General features: G+C 46.4%; 1 protein-coding gene across 1 annotated transcript in view; it reads right to left on the bottom strand.

The window, feature by feature from the left end:
• Positions 1 to 19000, bottom strand: part of LOC120945156 (mitogen-activated protein kinase 14-like) — a 42915-nt gene extending 23915 nt beyond the window's left edge. Inside the window, exons 1-4 of the mRNA XM_040359054.1 lie at positions 18805 to 19000; positions 5901 to 6030; positions 4521 to 4579; positions 3008 to 3119 (exon numbers count right to left, since the gene is read on the bottom strand). Coding sequence (XP_040214988.1) covers positions 3008 to 3119; positions 4521 to 4579; positions 5901 to 6030; positions 18805 to 18923 — 420 coding nt within the window. The 5' untranslated portion in view covers positions 18924 to 19000. The remainder of the gene's footprint in view (positions 1 to 3007; positions 3120 to 4520; positions 4580 to 5900; positions 6031 to 18804) is intronic.
• Between the last annotated feature and the right edge of the window lie 2119 nt (positions 19001 to 21119).

The following is a 21119-nucleotide window of genomic DNA, read 5'->3' as shown; positions in this document are numbered from 1 at the left end:
CATTTTCTGTGGGAATTCCTTAAAATTAACCTCCGGCCTTCCCTCCAGTCTTGCACAGTTCTACAGACTCTTCTCCTGGACTGAAATGGCTTACTGTGATATCACTGCACACTGTGAGCTTCTCACAATGAGCATTAGAAGATGCAGCAGGTCATATAGGCCCAGATTCTCAAAGGGTTTACGACGGCGCAACGCCATGTACGCCGTCGTAAGTCCTAATCTGGGCCGTCGTATCTATGCGACTGATTCTTAGAAATCAGTTACGCATAGATAACCATAAGATCTGACAGGCGTAAGTCTCTTACGCCGTCGGATCTTGAATGCAATTTTTTTTTGTCCGCTTGGTGTCGCCTCCGTCGTTTTCCCCGTTGAGTATGCAAATTAGCTAGATACGCAAATTCCCGAACGTACGCGTGGCCGACGCAGTAAAGTTACGACGTTTGCGTGAGGCTTGTCCCGGCGTAAAGTTGCCCCTGCTATATGAGGCGCAACCAATGTTAAGTATGGCCGTCGTTCCCGCATCGAAATTTGAAAAGTTACGTCTTTTGCGTAAGTCGTCCGTGAATGGAGCTGGACGCCATTTACGTTCACGTCGAAAACAATGAAGTCCTTGCGACGTCATTTGGAGCAATGCACCCTGGGATTTTTTATAGACGGCGCATGCGCAGTTCGTTCGGCGCGGGGACACGCTTCATTTAAATGAAACACGCCCCCTACCCGCCGAATTTGAATTACGCGGCCTTACGCCGCGTGATTTACGCTACGCCGCTGCAACTTTACACGCAAGTGCTTTGTGAATAAAGCACTTGCATGAAAAACTTGCGGCGGCGTAACGTAAATGACATACGTTACGCCGCCGCAAAGATACGCCCGATCTACGAGAATCTGGGCCATAGAGCCTGCCTCATTTTTTGAATGAAGGACATCCACCATCATATAGATTAGGCATCACTGAATGGCGGACCGTGGTCCGCACCCGGACCAAGCAACAGGTCTGTCCGGATTGCCGCGGCCGCAACATTCAGCTGCCTGTGTCTACTTTCTTTCCCATGCCCTGCATCTAGGGCGACCACATTTCCAAACTACAATTCAGGGACACCCCCTTCCCAAAAATCAGCTTGTGCTGTAACAAATCACAGCACAGTGATTGGACACAAGAGGCGGGATTTAGGATTGTGCTCCTCCAGGCATTCCCGGCCAGGACAAGTACTGTCAGGGAGTAAAGCGGTGATGTGGCGGCCTTTTTTGGGGGCATCAGATTGGCCCGGGGGTGGCTGTGTCAGTTTCATTCTGGGACACTGTATTGTCCTAGAATGAATGTGCCCGGGACAGACCTTCAAAATGCGGGACTGTCCCGGGCAATCCGGGACACGTAGTCACCATAGGGGGGACGCTACTGTTTAAAGGGTGGGCTGTAATGTAAAGAGGGAGACTGTGTTGTAAAGGGCTACTGCAATACATAGGGGGGTACTGTAACAGAGAATTGATGTCATGTAGGGGGGTAGCTTGATATGTAAAGGGGGAGGGGGGGTTGCATTGTAAAGGTTGCAGGCTGCAATATAAAGCGGGGTTGCATTGTACAGGGGAGGCTGTAATGTAAGGAGGAAGGAAAACTATGATGTAAAGGGAGGACTGAGACGTAAGGTGGGCTGTTCTTGAATCGTCGTATCTAGGTCATTTACATATTCGACGCGTAAATCAATTGAAGTGCCCCTAGCAGCCAGCGTAAATATGCACCCAAGATACGACAGCGTAGGAGACTTACGTCGGTCGTAGGAAGCCAAAATTCAGGCGTATCTTGTACTGTGAATACAGCGCATAGATACGACGGCGCATCCGTGGACTTAAGCGGCGTATCATTAGATACGCCATCGTAAGTCTTTCTGAATCTGGCCCTTAGTATTTTACGGTATGTTAGAGAGTAGTGTTGCTCACGAATATTCGCATTGCGAATATTCGTTACGAATATGGCATATTCGAATATTCGCGAATAACTCGAATTTCGCGGCCAAAATTCGCTATTCCGAATATTCGTATTTTTTCAAATTTATTTTTAAAACAGATCACATCCTATCGACGTCTAAAAGCATTGCTGGTATGATTAGAGACCCTGGGCCGAGTAGCTAAGCTGAGGCGATCCTTTTATGTTGCCGAATATTCGCAATCGCGAATATTCGATTTCCGAATATTCGCGAATACTTTCTCCGCCCTTCGTTTGCATCAGAGCCAATCAGAGTTCTCCTACCACAGTTGTCAAAATTTCGCAATCAATTTCGCATTCGCATTAGCGAAATTTTGCAAAAATTTTTTGGGATAAAATATCACGAATATTCGATTTTAGCGAATATTTCATGAATATTCGTCTATATATTCGTGATATATCGCGAAATCGAATATGGCGTATTCCGCTCAACACTATAGAGAGTGAGGGTGAAAATTACCAAGGAAGGCAAACTATAGGCAGAATAAACTTCAAGGGACACTAAACTCTGACTTAAAAAAAAGTAAATACTATTTTACGCTGCAACACCATGCAGTTTGACGCATGTAAAAATGCACCCATTAGCCAATACATGGGGGTGTCATTAACATTTATTAGCACCATCACATGTCCGCTAAAGGGCAGCGCATTTCTATGTGTGTCGGGACAATTTTGTGCGTGTTCCCAACAAGCACAAGGTGTGACCCTAGCCTTAGAACCCCTGTCAGGTTTTATCACTCTCTGTGCCCCTGCTCTACCCATCCTCCCGGTGACAAGTTCATAATTTGATGGAACCACCCTGCACGCAGTTTTGGTGCAGGTTTTTAGGGTTAAACCATAGGCTGCATAATGCCTCCCTCTCCCCCCTGTCAAACACTCGTTGAAAAGCGATCCACCACAGATCACTCTTTAGAGGGCAGCACCATAGTAAATGAGCTCTTTGAGGGGATTCCCCCTCACTTGGTAAAGATTCCTTCTTACAATGAAAGTCATTAGGCAATCAATACACTCACACCATGGCCTTACCTGTAGTCCTCGGAGGATCTGGTAGAGGAGATAGACAATCATGCTGTGGTTTAGTTTTTGTATCTTCATGACCCGTGTCAGGTCCAGGGGAATATATGGCATGACAAGGTAACTAGGATAGAAGCACAAATATATATTATATTCAGGCCATGCCAGGCAACCATGTATTCCCCCCTTTGGCGTCAAGTTCCAGGGCTGAAGGGAGTCTTTGGGGGGGGGGGGGGCGAAGGAAAGGTGAGTATTCAATAGAAAAAGGGGCTTGTGAAGGAGCGGTGATGCATTGTTACTTTATTAAAAAAAAATATATAACTTTATTGAAACGTGACAAAATTACCCTTTATTCAAGTCTATGCACCGCAGAACGTTGCAACTTGCCATGGTGGGGTGACGTGCTGCATGACATGGTGTCAGAAGTGGGATTACTATATTATATACTATATACTATATAATATTGCACCAAAGAAATAACCAAATCCCCAACAAGAAAATCTACTAAGATTACTAATATGATGTTCATTGTTATGTTTGGTTGTAATATTTTCACATTCTATATATGTTTTGTTCACTGGCACAGAGTAGCTCCTATTTTTACATTACATACTGGGCCAGATTCAGATAGATCAGCGGATCTTTAGATCCGCGTAATCTATCTGATTTAAGATCCGCCGCCGCAAGTTTTAGAGGCAAGTGGGTAATTCACAAAACACTTACCTCCAAACTTGCGGCGGCGGATCGTAAATACCCCGGCGGAATTCAAATTCCGCGTCCCCGCGCCGATTTAAATGCGCATGCGCCGTCCGTGAATTTTCCCGGCGTGCATTGCTCCCAATGACGTCGCTAGGACGTCATTGTTTCCGGCGTGAGCGTAACTTGCGTCCAGCGCTTTTGTGAATCGACGTACGCAAACGACGTAAAAAAAAAAAATTGACGCAGGAACGACGGCCATATTTAACATTGGCTGCGCCTCATAGAAGCAGGGGTAAGTATACGCCGGGAAAACGCTTACGTAAACGACGTAAAGTGACAGCGTCGGGCCCGCGTACGTTCGTGAATTGGCGTATCTCGCTGATTTACATATCGTCGCCGTAAATCAGCGAGAACGCCCCCAGCGGCCATTTTTAAATTGCAGTTAAGATCCGACGGTGTAACACAGTTACACCTGTCGGATCTTAGGCATATCTATGCGTAACTGATTCTATGAATCAGTCGCATAGATACGACCGGCCTAACTCTGAGATACGACGGCGTATCAGGAGATACACCGTCGTATCTCTTTGAGAATCTGGCCCTACATCTTCACATGTATGGACTTTCCAACCCCCATGACCAACAAAACCCCTGGCTCATGCACCCCTCATTGCTATATATATACTGTATATATAATGTACATATCCCCATCACAGTCACAGACCAAAAAGGACAGACTCACCACATCATATTAATCCATCCAGTACCGGACATTAACCCAATGAGCACATGAAATAATGCAATAGGCACCTGCCTACATACTTACAATGTCTGAAAAGTTTCCAAGGAGTCATCAGCACTGAAGACATTTAGCAGAGAGATAACCTGTAAGAGAGTGGTGAGAGCTAAGCTATCATTTACATGAGGTCAAAATATACATTTTTAGGTTAATTTAAAGAAGAACCTTAGACAAAACTCTATGTTGGCTGAATGCATTGAGGGGGAAAATAATACACAAAAGTTGTCACCATAACAGGAACAATGTAAGAAGGTCTAAACCAAAGAGGTGCCAAACCAAATTTCATAACGGCCGCATCAGCAGTATGGTTGCCCTCAAAGGGCAGGTTGTATCTGGGGTGTGCTACATACAGAGTGCACGTTTCAGCAGTGTGTTACGTACAGAGTGCAGAGTTTGGAAGTGCACTATGTACAGAGTGTAGGGTTTAGGGGTGTGCTATGTACAGAGTGCAGTTCCAGAGGTGTCCTTTGCAAAGAGTGCAGGGTTTGCCGGTGTACTATGTACAGAGTGCAGAGATCAGGATTACGCTATGTACAGAGTGCAGAGTTCGGAAGTACACTACGTACAGAATGTGTGCAGTGCACAGAGAGCAGTTCCAGGGGTACCCTTTCCACAGAGTGCAGGGTTTAGGGGTGTACTACATACAGAGTGTAGGGTTCAGGAGTGCGTTATGTGCAGAGTGCAGTGTTCAGGAGTGTGTTATGTACAGAATGCAGACCTCAGAAGTGTGTAATTTACAGAGTTCAGAAGTACGCTATGTACAGAGTGCAAAGTTCAGGGGTGTTCTGTCTACAGAGTGCAGGGTTTAAGGGTGAATTATGCATAGTGTGCAACCCCCAACCCCTGTGTTTACAAGTGACAGTGAGGAGTGAGAGCTGGAGGTGGTGGAATAAAGTTCCTCCATGTTCCGGCTGGAAAACCTGGGTGTGAGGGTCACATGACAAGGCCTAGCGGGCCAGATCCAGCCCACAGGCATTGTGTTTGACATATGCGGTCTAAACCTTCCCTGCTGTTTCCAAAACTAGAATAAAATCTTTTGTCTTTAGATATACTTTAAGTGCTAGGGGGTGTTTTAGTGTAGGCAATTTTTGGAAGAGTATTTTGTGCCCCTTTTTTAAATCTACCAGCATCGGGCAACAAGAACAATCTATCACCCCAAAATACATGTACTAACACATGTGAAGAACATGCAACACTTCATGCAGTCCTCTAGTTCTAAGGTATAAACGAGCCTCATACCTAAATGATAGGACAATTTGACAAGGTTGGCATGCATATAAAACTTTAATAATTGTTCATTTTCATTTTAAATTGTACACCAGGAACATAATAGCTGAAATTTGATTGGCTGCTCTCAGCAACACCACCATTACTCACGTTCTGTCTGGTCTAGGTATGTGGACTTACATTGTCATGGTTCATATGTTTTAAAAGGCGTAGCTCCCGGTAAGCTCTCTTGGCGTGAATCAGAGACTGGAATGGGCGCAGCAATTTCTTAATGGCAACACGTTCCTCGGTCACGGAGTCCTTTGTCGAGCTGTAGAAAGATATGGTATGTTATTGTATTTACCACTTGCAACCAGTAGAGGTCTAAGATCTAGGCTACAATTCCAGTTTTTCTCAAGCCTGATTTACTGCTAAACTGTAAGCAGCTTGAATAGCCTTTGTTGTGAATGGACCTGAACAGCAGGAGATCAGACTGAATGACTTAAAAGGAGACATTCTACTGCTCCAACTCCTCTAGAAGAGATAGGACCCCCCTAGATTTTGAGGTCACCGTGGAACCACGCCTGCTGTCTTCTGGGAGACACACGGGTCCCAGAAGACAGCAGGGACCAGTGGGATCACGCAGCGCGACTCGCGCATGCACAGTAGGGAACCAGGAAGAGAAGCCGCAAGGCTTCACTTCCTGATTCCCTTACCGAAGATGGCGGCTCCTCCACCTGAGAACCGAGGGACAGATCGGCTTCGGGTGCCGACATCGCAGGCACCCAGGACAGGTAAGTGTCCTAATATTAAAAGTCAGCAGCTGCAGATTTTTTTTTTTTTCGGCGGAACTCCGCTTTAAGATGCTGCTACAGGGGGGCGGGTCCATGACATCCTGCACTCCCAGTATGTCCTCAATCTTCTGAGAGTACAGGGGCTGCAAGAAGTGGATATTACCGTATTTATCGGCATATACGCGCACTTTTTTGCCCTGAAAATCAGGGCAAAATCGTGGGTGCGCGATATACGCCGATACCCGCTTTCCCGCGCCGAGTTTGAATACTGTGCCGACATATACCGAGCGCAGTACACTCGTGTATAGTCGGGCAGTCTCGGCTTTTCTCGCGACGTACAGGACGTCAGCCCGAGAGTAGCCGAGCCTGCCCGGTATATGCCGGCGCAGTATTCAAACTCGGCGCGGGAAACGAGCGGGGAGGACGCGAGGACGCCACAGAAGGACGCCGGACCCGACGAAGAGGACACCCAAAGCCGCAGACGGACGCCGGACCCGACGAGGCCGCCGATGGATGCCGCGCGAGACACCAAAACTGTAAGTACAAAAAATCTTTTTTCCACAGGAATTTCGGGCAACTTTAGGGGTGCGCGCTATACGCGGGAGCGCGCTATAACCCGATAAATACGGTAGCTCAAATCCAGATACACACACAAGTGTTGCATTGTAAAAAAAAAAAAAAAACATTTTATGCTGTATTAATGACTACTGACCCATATTAACATTTGTCTTTTTATTTGCCTGGAGTTAGGTTTTAAAATACAAAGTACCAAGTGGTTACCTGGCATTATATACATTTATTTACTGCTGAGTGGAATGAAATTCTGTTTTAAAGTCAGTTGCGAAGGGATATATGTCCTCTAATGATTCACGGTGAACGTCAGCAGTTTTTCAACGTAATGACTGTTTAATTGCGGCCTAATTACCGGCAGCCTCTGCAGAATCACCATTCAGGCTTTGTTTAATGGGCCGCACTGTACGGCGGAGCCAGACAAATCATCTTCCATATAACTGAGCAGGTTATGTATGAAAGAGGCCAGGCATTGCACGAGCATGAAAAGCCCATCCTTGTAATGCTATTTTCATGCTGCACTGAGCAGTCATCACTGCAGGTCGTTAGCTTCACTTATAATTACTCCCAATGTATTTATCTGTGTAAGTACGCGATTTGCCAGCTGCTTGCTCCCAATAATTTGGCAACGGAAGTACTCAAAGCTTCTTCCATTCTCTTGAGGCTGGAAGGGGTTAAGGGACAGGATTTTTTTCATAACTTCCTATGGGAGAGGATAATTGTGACAACTTTAAAAGCATTTTCTATATTTAATTGTGTCCAACTTTATACTTTATACCTGTGACTAGCAATGAGCAAAATAAAACCAAAAATGGTTTTAGATACTTTTTTTTTTTTAAGAGTGCAAATAACAAAATACTAAAACCAGTAAACAGATGACCAGTTTGAATACATATTCCTGGCTCTGATTAGAGCTGATCCTTTAAAGAAGAGGTATCACCAGGGCTCAAGTCCTGCAGGAACGCGTGGGAACGGAGTTCCTGCACTTTTTTCACAGCAGGAACGCAGTTCCCTTTGCAGGACTAGAGAGGCCGAGCCGCCCGAGCCAGTCCTTCACTAAGCGGCGATGCCCAGCTCGAGTCACTGTCAGGGGCAGGCGAACCTAAGTAATCCTTTATGTTACTGGCCGCTTCCCGTATATGGATTCATTAGGTAGTGTGCGGGTATTCCGTCACTTTCTCGATGCCGAAATGTCTCCTGGGAGCTTTTGTCATTGTTCCCAGGAGACATTGCGGAGGTCTGCCGCGAGTTTTCGCGGGATTTAGAAAGAATTTGCGGTTTAGTAATTATGCATATGAGCGTATAATTTTTTATTTTTTTGGTGGGGGAGTGGATCTTGGGTGGGAGTTCCCACACTTTTTTCCCCAGGACTTGACCCCTGGGTATCACTACAATTAAAATATCCTTGTTGAATCCCCCAGAGGGCCAAATGCCTGTAGCAGTTGATGCCATTCTGATCTGTGCTCTTATTTTGCATTAAAACACCCCTCTTTATTCCTGTTTGTGCCAGCTGTCAGCTCCACCCCAGACTGAAGCCCAATTTATGGACATTTACATGTGGGAGTTACAGCACAGCACTGAAGCCACAGCCTCCCTCTATTGTAAATGCAGCTTGTACTCAGAAAAGTAAAGGACCAGTCAGCACTGGTGGGGCTGTGTGATCTAACTGCTGGCTGCTAGTAAACATTCCCCTACACTCACGATAGGTATGGATCAGTCAGCGCTGGTGGGGCTTTGTGATCAACCTGCCGGCTGTTAGTAAAGTTCCAAAGTACTATGCCAGGGGTGCCCAACCTTTTGAAGAGCAAGGGCCACTTAAGCGACTTGGTAACCGGTCGCGGGCCACAATGAGCGGAGCGGGTGGATGGCAGCCCACTCGGCTCTATAGAGCACACTCTCTTTTTGTTGAGATTGGATTGGGGGTAGGCGTTTGTAAACGGACACAAGTCCATTTACATCTTCCACTCCTTAGAGGTGAATGGAGAGTCCGATTTGGTCGGACTGACCATGTAAAAGGGGCCTAAGGCTGCTTTCACACTGATGCACGGTTGTTAACCCGCATCACTGGTGCAACACAGTTCACCTGTGGCTTTCCTGTGTTCCTGTGGTTAGCTGCACTTTGCCATAGACTTCTATTACATCCTGTAGGTGTGGTGCACTTATAGAAAGCTCACCAAACTTGCAGGTAATAGAAGTCTATGGCTCAGTGCGTTTAAAGCGGAGGTTCACCCTAAAAAACAACTTTGTACCATGCCATCCAGCATACAAGCATCAGCTACAGTATGCCTTTATTTATTTTTTTGGCGCTGTACTTACAGTTTAATCCTTTAGTTTTGTTTCAGACTCCCGCGGGGAGTAGGTGTTCCTATGAAGAGGGGAACATGATTGACAGCCAGCTATGGCGCGTCACGCGTTCCGAAAATAGCCGAGATAGGACTCGGCTCTTCGCTGACTGCGCAGGCGCCGTATGGATCCAAGTCCTATCTCGGCCATTTTCGGAAAGCGTGACGCGCCATAGCCGGCCGTCAATCATGTTCCCCTCTTCATAGGAAAGCCTACTCCCCGCGGGAGTCTGAAACTAAACTAATGGATTAAACTGTAAGTACAGCGCCAAAAATGTAAATAAAGGCATACTGTAGCTGACGCTAGTATGCTGGATGGCATGGTAGACCAAGAATTTTTTTTTTTAGGGTGAATCCCTCTGAACCTGCGGATCAGTTTGAATTCAGCCCAGTAATCACTGCAGAACAGATATGCCCATATATACCCTGTGATTTTAGTAATAAACGTACCTTTAAGTAAGCAGCAGGAGGTCGCGGGCCACATCAGAGGGCTCTGCGGGCCACATGTGGCCCCCGGGTCACTAGTTAGGCACCTCTGTACTATGCAGCGAATGTTTACTAGGAGTTGTCAGATCAATCACACAACCCCGTGAGAGCTGACTGATCCTTTCCTACTATGAGAACAGGGGAATATTTATCAGCAGCCAGCAATTACTGTTGTCATTACTTGTGTTGTGATCCATGGTGACTAGGGTTGCCACTGTCCAGGATTCACCTGGACAGTTTGGGTTTTGAATCATGTGTCCGAGTTTCAGTCCACCTGAAACCTGGACACATAGGCCCGGATTCACAAAGGAGTTACGACGGCGAATCTCCAGATACGCCGATCGTAACTCTGAGTGCGGCCCGTCGCAATTCATAGATTCATAGAATCAGATACGCCTCACAGTTGCCTAGATACGAGTGGCGTAAGTCTCCTACGCCGTCGTATCTTAGGGTGCATATTTACGCTGGCCGCTAGGTGGCACTTCCGTATATATCTGCGTCGAATATGCTAATTAGCTAGATACGTCGTTTACGTAAGACATACGCCGGCGTAAATTTACCCCTCATAAAGCAGGGGTAAGTCATGTTAGGTACGGACATCGAAAATATCGGAACAGCGTCGTGTTTTACGTCGTTTGCGTAAGTCGTCCGTGAATAGGGCTGGACGTAAGTTACGTTCACATCGACTAGGCATTAAGCGGGCGTAATTTAATTTGAAAATTCGACGTAATACTGAGCATGAGCGCGCATGCGCCGTTCGATAAAAGCGTCATTTACGTGGGGTCACAAAACATTTACATACAGCACGCCCCCTACCAGCTTATTTTGAATTAGGGGGGCTTACGCCGTATCAGATACACTACGCCGCCGTAACTTAGAGCGGAAGATGTTTCTGAATACGGGACCTGCCCCTCTAAGTTACAGCGGCGTAGTGTATCTGAGATACGCTACGCCCGCCTAAAGATAGGCGTTTGTATGTGAATCTGGCCCATTATTTAGACAGGAATGTGGCTTGGAACAGGGCTTGACAGGAGGGCTAGGGGGCACTATGTGTGCCGCATTACTATTCTCTTTGGAGTGCCGAAAGGTGTCCCAGGTCTGTTACAATTCTATAGTATATGCTAAAACAAATACATGTACTGTGCATCACTAAAGTGTTCGGGTTTGGCTTGAAGAAAAAGTGGCAACCCTAATGGTGACCCCCCCCCGCGCTTTGCCGAGTGCTTGTGCACCTGCTACCAGGGAAGAAGACTGTCAATTAGCACTAGTTAGTTATCCATTTCCTACAAAGCTGTGTGGTCGGACAGTGGTAGGGGAAGGGTGGAGCATTGTTGACCACGCTAAATTATTGATCACGCTAACTCTGGATCTATTGCACCAATCAAAATGGGTCAAAGTGCATTTATCATTTAGGAGGACAGGATACAGAAAAGTTTAATACGGTGAGACATATTTTTTAGATCATAGGGCATACCACAAAAAAAGAGAAGGCATTTACACAATAATATATATAAAGTATATGGACGAGCTTGAGGAATCCCATAATAGATAAGTGGGGGTTGCTGGCGCCCTACACTTATCAAGTTCCTTATATATCGTATTACTGTCAGCAGCAGCTATAATTACATTTTTAGCCTTGAGTCTTGAAAGAAACACCCTGATCATCCATTGGCTATACAATTTGATTGTCTGATTCCCCTGGAGGCAATGTGCCAGCATGAGCTATGTGAATGCAAATGCAAATTCATGAAAACAAATCTGCATCATTCTGACTGAACGATAACAGGGCCATTAAAAGGGAATTACTTTCTCTGCATTTGCTGATAATGGACGGTTTCCAGCATAGCTACCCATAAATCTTTGGTAGACTAGACTGCTCTCTGGTTTCCTGGGCTGAATCCATCATGGTTTATCTGAGACGAGGGATGAGAAAGGGCGTTTTACTTCCCTAAAAACTGAGCAGAAATTTGGAGATTTGGGTGAAATTTTAACATTTTGGGCAGATTGAAATTGGGCAATTGGAAATTAAGGTGGTTTATAAAGGTACAATGGGCATTAAGTGGCTCCTCATGGTTACAGAAGATCCTTTTAACTATGTTTGACCTTTTCTAGTGCCACAAAATAGCAGAAAGGAAAAAAAAGAGGTAATAAAAAAAGATACAATAAAAGAATATAGCAATAGTATATACAATACAATAAATACAAAGAGCATTGAATACCCACCTAACCACCTGCCCCCTGGACCCTGTTTCCTCGCAAATGCTATGGTCACCCTCTGGCTCTATCCTACACTTTCTAACTCACATCTTCAATCTCTCCCTCTCTTCTGGCATCTTCAGAGGAGTATCTAGTGAAAATAGCGCCTATGGCGAGCACAGAAACTGCGCCCCTGTCGAAACATTTGAAACCCAGTGATAATTATCATCCCTTGGGTAGTGACATATCCTCTTTATGGATAAATCTGGTGTTTATTAGACCCCTGATCCCTCCTCTGCCCTCCAAGGCCAGGTAAATGCAGAACCAATACTGGAAGTTATGGAATCTTCATCACTTAAGACCTCAGTTTTCACAGAGCAGAGGAAGAAACTGATGCTCCTCCTTCTTCTTTGTGCGCTGCCAATCCGACCAGAAGGAATGGGAGAGCCTGGGAGAACAGGGGAGGGCTGTGGCTGAACGCAGCAGGGATAGCGCTGCCATTGTCCATTAGCAAAGGTGCTGAAAAGGAGATCCTGCCTATGCTCGGGAGGAGGAAAGAAGAGACCCTCAGACCCTGGTAAGTGCCTTGCTGCCCAGCCACTCAACAGCACCCCATTCATATGGCGCCCATGGCACTTGCCATGGCTGCCATACCCTAGATACGCCACTGGGCATCTTCCCGAACTCTCTAAAACATGCACTAGTCACCCCCATACTTAAAAATCCTTCATTGGACCCCCAACCATCTTAACAAACTTTGCTCCATCTCCTTGCTCCCCTTTTCCTCCAAAGTCCTTGAACGTCTGATCTACAACCGACTGAGTGACCATTTAACTGAAAACAACCTTCTTGATCCCCTTCAGTCTGGATTTCGCCCTCAGCACTCCACAGACACTGCTTTCCTAAAACTTACAAACAACCTACTAACGGCTAAAACCAATGGACACTATTCTATACTCCTACACAGGAACCTCTCTGCTGCTTTTGACACAGTGGATCACTCCCCACTCCTTTGGTCTCCGTGACTATACTCTTTGCTGGTTCTCATCCTACCTATTCCACCACACCTTCGGTGTCACAGTTCTACTTCCTCTTCTTTTCTCTGTTGGGGTCCCCCAGGGTTCTGTTCTTGGACCTATCCTATTCTCAATCTGCAATGCCTTCCTGGGTCAGCTAATAGCCTCCTATGGCTTCCAATACCATTTTTTTTTTTAAAGTGTATTTTGTGCGTGTACTCAAGAGAGGAGCCGAACTGCAGGAGTTGGGAGTAGGCAGGCCTCCCCCAGAGGCAATCTGCCACCTTTCTCCATGCCCCGGGTGGCAATGGTGGGTGTGTGAGGGGGTCCTCCCACACAGCCCGCCCTACCTGCTCCGCTTTGAAGCCCAACGGGGCAGAGGGACTCCCTATAAGGGAGTGAGAGGATTTGCCCGCTCAACCAGCCCCGTTAGTCCTTCGCCTCTCTTTTTAGAGACCGCGTGGTCAAAGTGCGTGCAATTTCGAGTGCGTGTAAGTGTGGTGGTTTTTGTGGGAGGGGGTGGGCGTACTAAGCGCAAGCTTACCTCGCATAGCACACCCACCGGGAGCCGGGCTGAGACCACCAAACTCAATTCACATGTAGCTGAGACCGGGATCCGAACCTCTAGCTGCAGAGGTGAATGGCTTGTCAGCGCAGTGCCAATCGCGTTGAGCCACCGCAGCTCCCTAGGCTTCCAATACCATTTTAACTCTGACGACACCCAACTTTATCTCTCTTCTCCTCAGCTTACTCCATCACAAATCATTAATTTAGTAACAGACATGTCAGACTGGATTTCACACCACTTCCTCCTACTCAATCTATCCAAAATCGAGCATATAACATATCCTCCCCCATGTGCCTCTTCCCATGGCTTCTCTTTCAAGATTGACGGCTCGACTATCAACCCATCCCCACATGCCAAGGTTCTAGGTGTAATCCTGGACTCTGAACTATCCCTTTGGCCCCACATCCAATCAATCTCCTCAACCTCTGCAAACATCTCCAAAATATGCCCTTTCCTAACCAATGACACCACAAAGCTCTAGTTCACTCCTTGGTCATCTTCCGCCTTGACTACTGCAACTCCCTCCTCATTGGCTTATCTTTACATACAGTCCATCATGAATGCAACTGCCAGACTTGACCATCTTACCACCTTTCCTCCACTGGCTTCTGCTCACCCAATTAATTAAATTAAAAATAATAACAACAATTTACAAAGTTAGACAACTCTGCCCCAGCTACATTACTAACCTTGGCTCAAATAACCTACCTAATCATTCTTTTTGTTCCACCCAACACCCGCTGATCTCTATTTCCCTTGTCACCTCCTCCCATGCTCGCCTCCAGGACTTCTCCCAAGTATCTCCCATCTTCAGGAGCTCCCTACCACAATCTCCTACTTTGTCCACTTTTAGACTATCTCTGAAAATCATTCTATTCAGAGAGGCCTATGCAGCCCTCACCTAACTCATACCCCCACAGTTCAAGTGGTTGTAAACCCTTACAGACCACGTCTACCTACAGGTAAGCCTAGATTAAGGCTTACCTGTAGGTGCAAGAAATATCTCCTAAACCTACACAGGAGATATTTGCAAAAGACATGCACCGATTCACCAGAACCCCCCGCAATCTAAAATTGCCATTTTGATTTGGTTCATTTTTCCCACTTTCCAGCCCACCCCTGCTATAGTTCCTGTCTGGGCAAGAATATCTCCTCCGCTCCTAAAGCCCCCTGGGTTACAGGTTATTTACATATCTAGAGCTTGGACATGTTTATCATATGTTATGTTATGTTTATCATAATATGAGGTGATCCAAAGTTCATTGTATATTACCAGTATATGTAAATAACCTGTAACACAAAGCAAGAACAGAGAAACGGACTTTATAATTCTGTTAATTTTCACTGAACATTAAAAGAGGATTGCTCAGCGCTGGATTAACTCTGTGTGGCAAGACTGGGCACAGATGATAGGAAATCTTATACTCTACATTGTGACATCAAAAAAAAAAAAAAAAATTTTTGGGGTTTACATCCACTTTAAGGTGACCAGATTTTTAAAATGAAATCCGGGGACATATTACAGGGGACAGATTGGGTCCGGGAACAGTGTCCTCAATCCTACCCTAATTGCTCCGTCACTGCCACCTTCTCGCAGTCTTCTCCTTTAAGTAGAGTCTTCCAACTCTGCCATTGGGCAGCCACTGATGATGTAACTCCTACATGTGTGCACTGGAGTTATATCATCCTGGCACCCAAATCCATTCCAGGCATCTTAGGTTGGATTTACACCTCTGTATTTTGAGTGCTTTTTTGCATTTTGCAGATTTGCACTACAGTACATTTAACATGGTTTACTATGGAACACGTTCTGTAGTGCAAATCAGCAAAAATAACTAAAAATGCGTGTGAATCCTGCCTTACACAATGTGAGTCAGGGTGTATTCTGCACTATGCATGCCCTGCAGGCAATGTACACAGAGTACATGGTATCACACTGTTTACCTTCTTTTTTATTTATTTTTTTACTATATTGAAATATCAATATGACATTTAATTCACCTTTACGCATTGCAGCAGGGTAATGCATTGCAACACTGCAGTTAGCTACGGTGAAAAAAAAGGAGAGCATGTCCCCTTTTTTTTCAATGCACATAACACCAACGCTGTGGTGTGAACTGAATACACAGAACACAAGGGGGTAGATTCAGGTAGGGGCGCGCACTACTATGGAGGCGCAGCGTACCGTTTTTACGCTACGCCTCCGTAAATTACTTGAGCTACGCTTCATTCACGAAGCATTTGCTCCGTAATTTGCGGGGGCGTTTCGTAAAAGTGGCCGGCGTAAGCGCGCGTAATTTAAATGATCCGTAGGGGGCGTGGATCATTTAAATTAGGCGCGTTCCCGCGCCGAACGTACTGCGCATGCTCCATCGGGAAAATTTCCCGAGGTGAATTGCGGTAAATGACGTCGCAAGGACGTCATTTGCTTCGACGTGAACGTAAATGCCGTCCATTCACGATTCACTTACGCAAACAACGTAAATTTAAAAAATCGTGACGCGGGAACGACGTGTATACTTAGCATTGGCTGCGCATCCGAATAGCAGGAGCAGCCTTACGCAGAAATCGACGAACGCAAACGCCGTAAAACTCGAACGCCGGGCGCGCGTACGTTTGTGAATCGGCGTGAGTATGCAATTTGCATACTCTACGCTGACCACTACGGGAACGCCACCTAGCGGCCAACGTAAGAATGCAGCCTAAGATACGACGGCATAAGAGCCTTATGCCAGTCATATCTTAGGCTACAGTCGGCGGATCATGCTTTCTGAATACAGAAAGTCGATACGCCGGCGCTACTTAGCAATTACGCTGCGTATCTATGGATACGCAGGCGTAATTGCTACCTGAATCTACCCCAAGGCAAATTGACTTGTCTATTTGGTGGGCTGAGTTGGAGAAGGCTGCCCAGCACAACGTGTCTTGATGTGAACGGGACCTAAAGTGTGGACATTCCTTCCATTGCTTGCACCATGAACAATACGTGTAATAATGGAAGACATCGTTGACAATGTAAATAGTTGCTGTTAGGGCAGTCTTCAAAAAAAAATTACTATCCAATCATTTTTATAATTTGAGCCGGGCAATTTAGTCAAGTCAGGTCTCCTGTTTAGTCACAGACCAGCACCGTTACAAGTGTTAATGGTCGTCTTTCCTAAAGTAGGGTGACCAGACATCCCCGGGTTCTGGGGACAGTCCCCGGATTGAGGACACTGTCGCCAGAGCCAGCCTGCCCCCAGATTGCAGTGGCATGGAAAGGGGGCATCTGGTACTCTCGCCCCGGGTGCAACATTTGGGGGCAAAATCATTACTGTGCCCCCCCCCAGCCCAGGAACTCCTGTAGTCCAGCCTGTCCCCCATGTGTGTGTGAGAACATGGGAGGGGCGGTGCAGAGCCTACGGCGGCTATTGGAGAAGCTCTTGACAGGGGATACTGAGGAGCGTCTGGGTGTCGGGAACAGTACCTGGTGCTGGGGAGAGCTGAGCAAAATCAACTGATCTACACTGTTCATGTGGGGGGGGGGGGGGTGTAGTGCAGGAATCAGGAAGGTCATTGTAGTGGTCAGTATAGAACTCAGGTAGGTCAGTGTAGTGGTCAGTATAGGAATCAGGTAGATCAGTGTAGTGGTCAGTGTAGGGATCAGGTAGATCAGTGTAGGAATCAGGTAGGTTAGTGTAGTGGTCAGTGTAGGAATCAGGTGGGTTAGTGTAGGTATAAGGTAGGTCAGTGTAGTGGTCAGTGTAGGAATCAGGTAGGTCAGTGTAGGTATAAGGTAGGTCAGTGTAGTGATCAGTGTAGGAATCAGGTAGGTTAGTGTAGTGGTCAGTGTAGGAATCATGTGGGTTAGTGTAGTGGTCAGTGTAGGAATCAGGTAGGTCAGTGTAGGTATAAGGTAGGTTAGTGTAGTGGTCAGTGTAGGAATCAGGTGGGTTAGTGTAGTGGTCAGTGTAGGAATCAGGTAGGTCAGTGTAGGTATAAGGTAGGTCAGTGTAGTGGTCAGTGTAGGAATCAGGTGGGTTAGTGTAGTGGTCAGTGTAGGAATCAGGTGGGTTAGTGTAGTGGTCAGTGTAGGAATCAGGTAGGTCAGTGTAGGGATAAGGTAGGTCAGTGTAGTGGTCAGGTAGGTCAGTGTAGGAATCAGGTAGGTCAGTGTAGGAATCAGGTAGGTCAGTGTAGTGGTCAGTGTAGGAATCAGGTAGGTCAGTGTAGGGATAAGGTAGGTCAGTGTAGGAATCAGGTAGGTCAGTGTTGGAATCAGGTAGGTCAGTGTAGTGGTCAGTGTAGGAATCAGGTAGGTCAGTGTAGGGATAAGGTAGGTCAGTGTAGTGGTCAGGTAGGTCAGTGCAGGGCCGTCTTAATAGCATCAAGGGCCCCTGGGCAAAGAAATGCTCTGGGGCCCCTACAACGATGACAGTGCAGGTAAACGGACATCAAGTAGGTAGGAGGCAGACTGCCTCCCCTGTGTATCTATCACTCTCAGTGCCACCATGGGGCCCCCGATTTTGGGGCAGCGTGGGCTCAAGGACCAGCTGCTTTGGGGAAAGTGCAGGGGTCCCCCATGCAGCTGGGGCCCCTGGGCAGTGCCCAGGTGTGCCCTCTCTAAGACAGCCCTGGGTCAGTGTAGGAATCAGGTAGGTCAGTGTTGGAATCAGGTAGATCAGTGTAGTGGTCAGTGTAGGAATCAGGTAGGTCAGTGTAGTGGTCAGTGTAGTGGTCAGGTAGGTCAGTGTAGTGGTCAGTGTAGGAATAAGGTAGGTCAGTGTAGTGGTCAGTGTAGGAATAAGGTAGGTCAGTGTAGTGGTCAGTGTAGGAATAAGGTTGGTCAGTGTAGTGGCCAGTGTAGGAATAAGGTAGGTCAGTGTAGTGGTCAGTGTAGGAATCAGGTAGGTAAGTGTAGTGGTCAGTGTAGGAATCAGGTAGGTAAGTGTAGTGGTCAGTGTAGGAATCAGGTAGGTAAGTGTAGGAAGCAGGTAGGTTAGTGCAGTAGTACTTTACCAGCTAAAGCTTGTTCCAGATCAGAGATGGAAGCCACAAAACGTATCAGGTCAGCGACGGTAGCCTCAGTATTTCTTTAAGTACAGATCTGAAAAATGTATGAGTTGACCCAACTCCCTAGTTCTGATGACTTACCAGACGGTCCCGTAAGCTCCAGAACCGATGGCTCTCAGTTCTTTGTAGCGCGCAGGAACCTCCCATTTTGTTTTATTGATCTCCTGAGTGTAGAAGCCTTTCCTGTGTGCGGATTCCATGATGTGTTTATTCTGACTGAGGTTTTATCTCAGCAGCTCTAGGAAGGTGAATCTTATCTCTCCCCCAGGGAAAGGGACCCCTCCCACCTCAGGTATGTCATATAAACAGCCGCACTTCCTCCGGTTTCTATATGAAAGGTTGTACAGATGGAATTCACTGCTGTAGGGACTGTAGGGGCCATTACAGGTAGAGCTATTAAAGACTTGTCATGACACATCCAAGAATTGATAAAGGCCCAAAAAAGAAACTAAAACCTGCCACGGCCTCACTTTACTGACTTTTGCCCTTGTTAAGCATTACAAAATCCCACATGAATTCCTTCCAAGCTATAAAACTAAGAACTGTGTTAATTCCCTCGACAAAAATATTTTAATCGAGGAAAATAACACTATTTTATTTGACTAAAATACAACTAAAAGAATTAAAGCGGGGGTTCACCCTTAGAGGGCACTTTTCCCCCTTAGATTCCTGCTCGTTATTACTAGGGGAATCGGCTATTTATTTTAAAATATGTGCAGTACTTACCCGTTTACGAGATGCATCCTCTCCGTCGCTTCCGGGTATGGGCTTCGGGAATGGGCGTTCCTTCTTGATTGACAGGTTTCCGAGAGGCTTCCGACGGTCGCATCCATCGCGTCACGATTTTCCGAAAGAAGCCGAACGTCGGTGCGCAGGCGCAGTATAGAGCCGCACCGACGTTCGGCTTCTTTCGGCTACGAGTGACGCGATGGATGCGACCGGCGGAAGCCTCTCGGAAGAATGTCAATCAAGAAGGAACGCCCGCTCCCGAAGACCATACCCGGAAGCGACGGAAGAAGATGCCGCTCGAAAACGGGTAAGTACTGCACCTATTTTAATACAAATAGCCGATTCCCCTAGACCGAACGAGCAGGAATCTAAGGGGAGAAAAAAAAAAATTTAGAAATGGGTGAACTCCCGCTTTAAAAATGACTAAAACAACTTCTTGTTAAAAAAAATGACTAAAACAAGACTAAAATGGCATTTTAGTCAAAAGACTATTAGCCGGATTCAGGTAGGGCGCCGCATCTTTAAGGTGGCGCAGCGTATCGTATTTACGCTACGCCGCCTTAAGTCAGAGAGGCAAGTACTGTATTCACAAAGCACTTGCCTCCTAACTTACGGCGGCGTAGCGTAAATGGGGTCGGCGTAAGCGCGCCTAATTCAAATGAGGATGGGGGCGTGTTTTATGTAAATTACTCGTGACCCGATGTGATTGACATTTTTTACGAGCGCCGCATGCGCCGTCCGTGTACATATCCCAGTGTGCATTGCTCCAAAGTACGCCGCAAGGACGTATTGGTTTGGACGTGAACGTAAAATACGTCCAGCCCCATTCATGGACGAGTTACACAAACGACGTAAAATTTGAATAAATTTGACGCGGTTCCGCGCCATGTTTTTGGTGGTTTATCTTTACGCCTGAAAACCCCTTACGTAAACGGCGTATCTTTACTGCGACGGCCGGGCGTACGTTCGTGAATAGGCCTATCTAGCTGATTTACATAGTCTAGGCGTAAATCAGCGTACACGCCCCTAGCGGCCAGCGTAAATATGCAGTTAAGATACGACGGCGTAGGAGACTTACGCCGGCCGTATCTTAGCAACATTTAAGCGTATCTCAGTTTGAGCATACGCTTAAAGTTGCGACGGCGCGGATTCGGACTTACGACGACGTATCTACTGATACGCCCGTCGTAAGTCTTTAAGAATCCGGCCCAATATGTCAATTAATTACTTAAAAATTATACAATGTGATTTTCTGGATTATTGTTTTAGATTCTGTCTCTCACTTACATACTTTGTAAGTAGGAAAACCTGCAAAATTGGCAATGTATCAAATACTTGTTCTCCCCACTGTAGGTTGGTTAAAAGGAAAGGAAAGGAAAGATTTGATTGGTTGACACCAATGGCAGCACAGACAGTTTTTCTTTCAGGTCCCTTTCAGACGCAGTTGATACTCTTATCGTGTTTAGTGTGAAACAGGTCAAGGACGTCCAGGCAAACCCCCGGAAGTCTTTTTTTTTGGCCTCTATTGACAGATTTTATGGTGTGTTACATTAATCCATAAACTCCACTACACAGTATTGTATGACTTCATATTATGGAATATATTTCCTGATCTTATGTATGCACAGCTGTGTATACTGTGCCGCAACTGTGTGCACTGCAGGTCA

This window comes from Rana temporaria, chromosome 7 (assembly GCF_905171775.1).
Source record: "Rana temporaria chromosome 7, aRanTem1.1, whole genome shotgun sequence".
Lineage (NCBI taxonomy): Eukaryota > Metazoa > Chordata > Amphibia > Anura > Ranidae > Rana > Rana temporaria.
Note: the sequence above shows the minus strand (reverse complement) of the source record. Positions and strands in the feature narration are given on the sequence as shown.